Consider the following 7,586-nt stretch of genomic DNA (forward strand, 5'->3'; position numbering starts at 1 on the left):
ACATGAAGTTTATGTTCGTCATTCTTTTACTTTTTCTCTTCATGTTCTATCTTGTTTCCTGATAATTTTTCTTTCCATTTGTTTGGGCTGCTGCTCTGTTTTCTTGTAATTTATTTCCCCATTTTGGATAAAAAGTCTTAGTTGATCAACCTACTATGTAATTTTGGAAATTAATCAAATTATTGTCCAATAGTTGTTCCCATAACACAAGCTAATTTCACTAGACAAAGTCTAATTGTTGAAAGTATACTACTTGCTAAATCATGAATCACAACCGAGCCATATATGCCAATTTATAAAAGAATTGCATCTCCTACAAAATGAATAGTAAAATTGGAAAGAATTGATTGATGACTTCGTATATGTCTCTCTATGAAGCGCTGCATTCAACTGGGAGACCCTGAGGGAATCTGTTGACATCTGTGCAGTAATTGTAGATCATGTAGTTTTTCTGCACCCAACTCATCTTCTTTTGACTTGTACTGTCCAATTCTTGCGAAAGCCAATCGCCATTAGTGGAAGAAGGGGCATTGCTTGAGCCGCAAGAAGATGATCCAGACGCCCAAATGCAAGCTTCAGCATTGAAATTCCTGTAAGAGGCAGTGAAAGGAGCTGCATTCCACTCCGTCTTCACACGTCCACTCATTGTCGCCCAATCGTCGGCATTCCAAAGGCTCGAGTGTATTCTCATTGCTTGGCTGTTTGGGAATGGAACACCATTTGATTCTTGGTTCTTGAACTCTCTAATGGGGGTTCCATCAACAGAGAAACTGAAACACAGACCAAAGTAAATTGGTCAATGTATATATATATATATACACACACTATTGGAGAGGAGAGATCCCACATTGGAAAAGTGACAAATAAAATATAATTTATAAGTGGGTGGATCATTCTTAATTGTACCGAGGCCTTTTGTGGTTAAAACTCTTTGTTGTTAAAACCCAACACCTTAAAGGTGGTTAAGTTGGGACAGTATCGGTACACGGATGATCCACGGGCCACGCTTGTCGCTGTTTGACATGGTATCAGAGCGGATCCCTCTCCAGTTGCGTCTCCACGAGCCTGGGTTGGTTCTTTCAAGGGTCATGGCCCTGGTTTGATTCTTTTGAGTTTGGAGTTAATTCAGTCTAGTTTGGTTCTTTCGAGTTTGGGGTTCTTTCAGTTGTCATGAGGAGTTTGGGGTTCTTTCAGTTGTCATGAGGAGTTTGGGATTCTTTCAGTTGTCATATAGCCCGGGTTCAGTTTCAGTTTGTTAATCAGTTTCACGTGCAGACCCACACGTGAGGGGGAGTGTTGGAGAGGAGAGATCCCATATTGGAAAAGTGACAAATAAAATATAACTTATAAGTGGGTGGATCATTCCTAATTGTACCGAGGCCCTTTATGGTTAAAACCTAACACTTTAAAGGTGGTTAAGTTAGGACAGTATCGGTATATGGATGATCCATGGGCCAATCTTGTAGAACGTCCGTGAAATTAAGAGTGCGAACGACGCAACGTGTCAACCAGTCATTGGTTTTCTGCAAAAGACTAATATACGGTGAAATTTTGTGTATATATATATATATACAGCCAAGATCAGAAGAGGACGTCCGTGAAATTTTGTAGACATGTTTCTTGCATATGAATCTAGAGGATCAACGGTTGAGATCGTTAAATGAAATCATCTACTAATGTTAAATAATAGAAATCTTTAAATTCTTAAAGTAAGGAGGTCCTCTTTAGATCCTCCCTCTATATATATACAGAAAAGTTCTGAAATGGACGTTCGCACTCGGCTTAAAGTACGGACATCCCTCCTTTCTTCACCGGACGGCTTCGACGACGGCGCGCCTCCACCCATGCAGACACCAGAGGTATCCCCGACCATTATCCCTTCCCGGCGAGTCCGCCGAATTTTAGTTTTTCTGCGAGATCGATCTTGTGTGAAATTTTTGGTGGATGTTGCTGCCTAGACCTTCAAATCGATCTCGCCGGGAAGGAAAAGTAGTCGGGGATGCCTTTGATGTCCACTCGGTTGGAGACGCGCCGTCGTCAGAACCGTCCGGTGGAGAACAGAGGGACGTCTGCACCAGAACGTGCTTATATATATATATGTTACAGAAACGTAGTAACAATAGTAGTGAAACTAATGTCATTTAATTGTAACAAAATTTGGATATTAGCGGGTGCTTACACAAATGCGCTGTGGATTCCAGAGAATGGAATAGGTGTGGAAATCAACAGTTGGGTCGAACCAGAGATAGAACTGCTGCTCTCTGTTACCTTTGCCTTGGCTGAACACATTGGTGTGAAGAATGTAAGGGTTGCCACTCAGGTTTCCCAAGAACTCAAAGTCTATCTCGTCCCATGTAGACCCTTCTGATTTTAACTGCACAAATTAATTCAGGAAACGTCATGAATCACTCTGACCATATTAATTCCCAAAAAGAATCTGAGACATGCAGGATAGGTTGAAGCAAAGTGAAAGAATATAAGATGAATACATACATAGTAGGCAGTGACGGTGCCAGCAGAGTTTCCGGGGACAAGCTTGAGCTGCATGTCAATCTTGCCAAAGAGATATTCATTTGTGGATTCAAAACCAGAGCCAGAGGCTTTGTCGAGGGAGAGAGTAAGAAGTTGGCCGTCGTTGAATATCTTTGCTCGACCGTCCCCCCATGTAATCTTAAAGTCTTGGTTGAAGTTACCCGCAGAGGCAACCATAACAAAGCTAGCAAGCAGAAATGGTACAAACAGAATCATTGAAGTTGAAGAAGCCATGTGAAAATTAGTAAGTACGACTATGGAAATGGAAGGATATGGTTATGAATGAGAGAAGTTGGCATGTATGGGATGGTATTTATAGGACACGAATGAGCTTATGAGGAAGAACTCGGGAAGGTTCAGTCAGCTGTTGACAGTGAAAAGTAAAGAAGGAGATAGCTGTAAAGATTTGGGTAGTAATTGTCGAACACGAACGTAAAGAGCCATCTTTATTGAAAAAAGGAAGTTTCAGAGGGGTCGAGGTTGAATAGAGTAAAGGGCAATATATGACCGTGTTGAAGAACTTATTATTGATCAACGCAGGTGATCCAGCTAGCACATTATATGCCAGCTTCGTCTAACGTTAGATAATGTTGCATGCGCACCACCATATTAAAGATAGAAATAAAGACCCTATAGTGCAAGCATATGTATTCGTTTAAAACAGAAAGATCCCAAGTGTCACGCGTTTCTTTCTCTTTTTTGCTAACTTATTTTGCTGGAAATGGAGCAATTAATTAGGAACTTATCTAACATTCTAACAAAATATGTAGATGCTTATACTGATTCTGACTAGCAACCTAATTAAGTAGACTTTTAGGTGACCTAATATATACCTAAAGAAATTTAGAGGGAACGATGTTGTTTTTCTGATATATTGAAGTATTTAATTATGCAGACCTCTTCTACTAGTGTTTCGTTATTATGACTTATATGAGAGACGAGACATTAGGCTAACTTGTCGATCACATTTTCACATCTTGATCGTTCACTTTATAGGTCTCTATAAGTCTATATATACTAGTAGATCACTTTTGGAATTTTTGAGCCATATTAGTGATCGTGAAAGTTTCGAAGTAGCTTAATTAGATCAATGGACAGATCGAATCTGCCAAACCTGAACCGTTCATGCAAATTCCAGTTTTGAACATCTTAATGATCACTAATTTAGATGAAATTTTATAAAAATAAATGGGTTAAGATTGAAAAATATGATAAAAAAATTGACCTGGCTCACATAAGCCACAATAAAAATCCCTTAATGAAAGAGTCCTATTTAACTATTATTCATTATAACTGAGGATGCATAAGAAAACGATCCTTCACGCACTAGCAAAAACAGAGGGATATAAAATAAGGGACCGTGACTCTATTCTTCTGTGTTGATGCGTACAGAACATCATGTGTAGAAAAACATGAACAGGTTAAAAAAGTTACAAAGGCACACATCAAATTTTGGAACAAATAAATTGATGTTTTAAAAGCGCGTTTGGTGATGATGATCATTTTGGGGGTTTGGATGTGGTTTGGTAGTGCGATTCTGGACAGCTAACAGTATACTACTTTTTATGTAAGCCGCCAACAACTGTCCACAGCAAAGTTGACGGAACCTTCCTTCCAAACTTCCCTTCACTCTTCCTCCCAGTCCCAGCTAGCTGAAGCATATGCCCAATTGCCCATGCATCCTCCTCTATATATACCTAGCTACCTACTCTTCTACTTCATACTCATCCATCCTTCACCTTCTTCTCTCTTCATTACCACTTCATCTCCAACACTTGTCACTAGCTATGTCTTCTTCCACTACTTCAGTAGTGTTGCTGATCATTCCTCTACTTGTAGTTAGCTCTTTCATAGTTGCCTCTGCTGGTAACTTCAACCAAGACTTCAAGATTACATGGGGCGACGGTCGAGCCAAGATACTCAACCACGGTCAACTTCTTACTCTCTCCCTCGATAAAGCCTCTGTCTCTGGTTTTGAATCCACAAACGAATATCTCTTCGGCAAGATTGACATGCAGCTCAAGCTTGTTGCAGGAAACTCTGCTGGCACCGTCACTGCCTACTATGTATGTCCATCATCTTATATTCTGTCACTTTGCTTCAACCTATCCTGCATGTATCAGATTATTTTTGAGAATTAGTATAGTTAGTTAGATCGAGTTCTTAATATTGTTTCTTTAATTAACTTGTGCAGTTAAAATCAGAGGGGTCTGTTTGAGCCCAGTAGATATTTTGGTCCATGACTCGGAATAAGTTTTAGATAACATTTGAGCCAATATCTGTGACCCTTTTTTATTGTAAAGCCTATGAAGGGTGGCGAGCTTCGGAGGCTCGCGAGGTAAGGATTTGACCAGGACTTCGATACCTTGCGGGATCCTTGTTTCAGTTCGCGTAGGATTCTGCAGTTCATGGCGAGGTAGAGTCGGATAGGGATTATAGCACCTCGCGGGATAAGATCGCTTAGTGTTCGAGTTCGCGTACAACGCTACAGTAAGATAACGCGGGGTGGTGAGAGAGACCTAGGCGGAGTCTGTTCTGGACACGTGTCGCATGGATAGCGCGGTTCGCGAGCTGGTCGTATCCTTGTGGAATTCTAATTGCTGAGTCCGAATGGGTTTGTGGTTATGTCTCTGCTAACAGCTTGCGGGTCGCTATATAAGGGAGTTTGAGGATCTGGTCTCTCCACATAATCAAATCATACAAAACTACAAACAAATCTTCGAGCATCCTCGAAACCCTAAAAGTTTTAAGTGCATCTCACCTTGGTTCTCAGAGCCCGTTTGGACTCGCCCTTTCTTCCTAATTGTTGCTCTGCTCGCTCTAACAGTGAGTATCGATTCACAGGTGACCAGAGGTTTTGCTCGTAATTCCTCGTCCGCGAGGTAGCACCGGAAACCCATTTCGCTTGATTAGAAGTCCAGCGCAGCGCACTCTTTCCTCGTCCGCGAGGTGGCACACCCCGCAACCTTGTTTTTTACTTTTGAGTCACCGGAGTCCCGACTCTGACCCTGTTGAGATGCCTGGCCAAATCATTGGCACGCCCAGTGGGACCGGGAGTATAATATTCTTGTCACCATTGGGAAGTCAGGCGAATCCCCATACAGGAAACCCTCGATTTCTTGTCTCAAACACAAGTCACCACGTTACCAACCTCACAACAGCGGCTTGTCGCTCGCTCACCAAGGATGAAGTCCTAACTCGGTTCGGGAATCCAGATTTCAACGAACCAACGATGGTAGGACCGACACCCGCCAACAACTCTGGTCCCAGCACGCCCACTAAGGACCAGATCCGCCAGATGGACGCTCACCTAGCAGCTATGGTTGAGAGCCTAAAGGCTCATACCGATCAGGCAACCCGCCAATTGAAGGAAGAGTTCGACTCCCTCAACTCGAAAGTCGACACCCTCACCGAGCAAGTCAAGAAAGATAAGCCTCTATGGCAGACTAACCAAGAGAACCTCGTCGTACTCAACGAGGATTTTGGCCATCATGCAGGCCAATGCACAGAGAACAAAGCCTTGGTCGAAGGATCACTTCAACGGATCCGAAAGGATCTGCTTGATAACATAGAGGCTCTGAAGCTTGCCCGCACAACCGTGGATGAGCAAACTCGTCGTTTTGACGAACACGACACCAAGCTACAACAACAACAGAACGCTTCCTTCTTCGTAAGTAAGAATGGCCTAGAAAAGCTTGAAGACTACAAAGAACGGCATGATAATCTGAGCTTAAGGGTCCTGCAGGTAGAAGATTGGATGCGGTCTCAGGCACCAAAAAATCCTACCCTAAACTATTCTACTACAGGAGCAACCGAGGGCTTAAGGTACATTCCACTTAATGAACACCCAAGGGGAAATCCGAAGGTCGGGGCTCAGAAGACTCCCCAATCCACATTGGAGGCCAGTTCGTCAAAGACGCCACCCCTTCTACCTCCGCCGTACAGCCCTGGAGTCACGCTAAGGAGCGCTGGTAGCTCTCCATATCAGGGGACCGGGACACCAGATGACCCAGTTATAGCTTATTCCAATTCATCCCCTAAGAACATCATGCAGGCCCCTAGCCTCTCTGCATGGCACAACCACGATTAGGGGGCAGAGTCCACACCAGTAACGGCAGCTGATTGGCGCCAGCTCATCTCGAGCATAGTCAAGGAGCAAACCGGAAAAGGTGAGTCTAACTTGCATTATCGTGACCCTACCCTAATAGCGTGGCACAATATCCCTTCCCTTAGGGGTTTAAGAATATTGTCTTCACCACTTTCTCTGGGGAGAGACAAAGGATGTCACAGCCCGACCCTTATATTTTTACCTTATTTACTAGCGTGATTATAATAAGAATTTTACCGTCTCGATCATTGAGTAAACAGTTTAATTGGTCCCTAGAGGGGTTTCGGGGACGATTATGTGCGGAGGATTATTAGTATGAGGGAAATACGACGACGGTAAAAATGGTAAATTTTAGCTAGTAAAAGGTAATTTTTATTCGGGTATTATTTTTTTCGGGGTGTTTTTATTTTTGGAATTTGGGTTGATATAGGTTGGACCGGTTTGGGGTGTGAGGCCCAAACCCACTCTTTTTTTCCTCCCGATTTTCTCTCCTCACCCCTCCCGCACCCGAGCCTCTCGCTGCCCGGTTTTCCGGCCGTCCTCCCGCCGCCGTCCGGCCACCAACCGCCGCCACACCGGTCCCGTTCGGTCGACCTCCAACCCAGCAACCTCCCTGGACCGGTGAGAGGAGCCCTAGCTCCGCCGTGAGAGAGCGGTGCCACCCGAAAGGTCCGACTGTCCAAAGCTTCACTTCGCCGGAACTTCCTCCTCCGGCCACCAATCTGGGCAAGCTTGGTACGGTTTTGTAGCCCTCCTCCCATGCAACAACCCCTCCAAGCAGCTCCCTCCCTCTTGAGCTAGGTAAGGAGAAATGTGGAGTTGAAATTTCTAGGCTTTTAAGTGTTTTCGTTCGATTAGCCTAGTTAGGCTTGGAATTGGGTGATGTGTTGGTCATGAAAGTTGTAGAGCATGATGAGGAGATTATCTGTCAAAATTTCATAGGTTT

At 43.6% G+C, this 7,586-nt stretch overlaps 1 protein-coding gene and 1 pseudogene across 1 annotated transcript; one reads left to right on the forward strand and one right to left on the reverse strand.

Moving 5' to 3' along the window:
• Positions 1-370: 370 nt before the first annotated feature.
• LOC101315201 (probable xyloglucan endotransglucosylase/hydrolase protein 23-like) lies at positions 371-2,816 on the reverse strand. The gene is made up of 3 exons (XM_004309906.1): positions 2,494-2,816; positions 2,182-2,374; positions 371-771 (listed from the first exon to the last, which is right to left on the reverse strand). The coding sequence occupies exons 1-3, from the start codon at positions 2,764-2,766 to the stop codon at positions 371-373; spliced, it is 867 nt and encodes a 288-aa protein (XP_004309954.1). The 5' UTR covers positions 2,767-2,816.
• A 1,503-nt stretch (positions 2,817-4,319) lies between these two features.
• LOC101290721 overlaps positions 4,320-7,586 on the forward strand; it is a 22,690-nt pseudogene continuing 19,423 nt past the window's right edge.

This window comes from Fragaria vesca, unplaced genomic scaffold (genome assembly GCF_000184155.1).
Source record: "Fragaria vesca subsp. vesca unplaced genomic scaffold, FraVesHawaii_1.0 scf0513155, whole genome shotgun sequence".
Classification (NCBI taxonomy): Eukaryota; Viridiplantae; Streptophyta; class Magnoliopsida; order Rosales; family Rosaceae; genus Fragaria; species Fragaria vesca.

Coding starts and splice junctions, on each gene's coding strand:
- LOC101315201 (XM_004309906.1), bottom strand. CDS start 2,766: ATGGCTTCTTCAACTTCAATGATTCTGTTTGTACCATTTCTGCTTGCT. Junction 2,375..2,493: donor GCACCGTCACTGCCTACTAT/GTATGTATTCAT, acceptor TAATTTGTGCAG/TTAAAATCAGAAGGGTCTAC. Junction 772..2,181: donor CTGGAATCCACAGCGCATTT/GTGTAAGCACCC, acceptor GTCTGTGTTTCA/GTTTCTCTGTTGATGGAACC.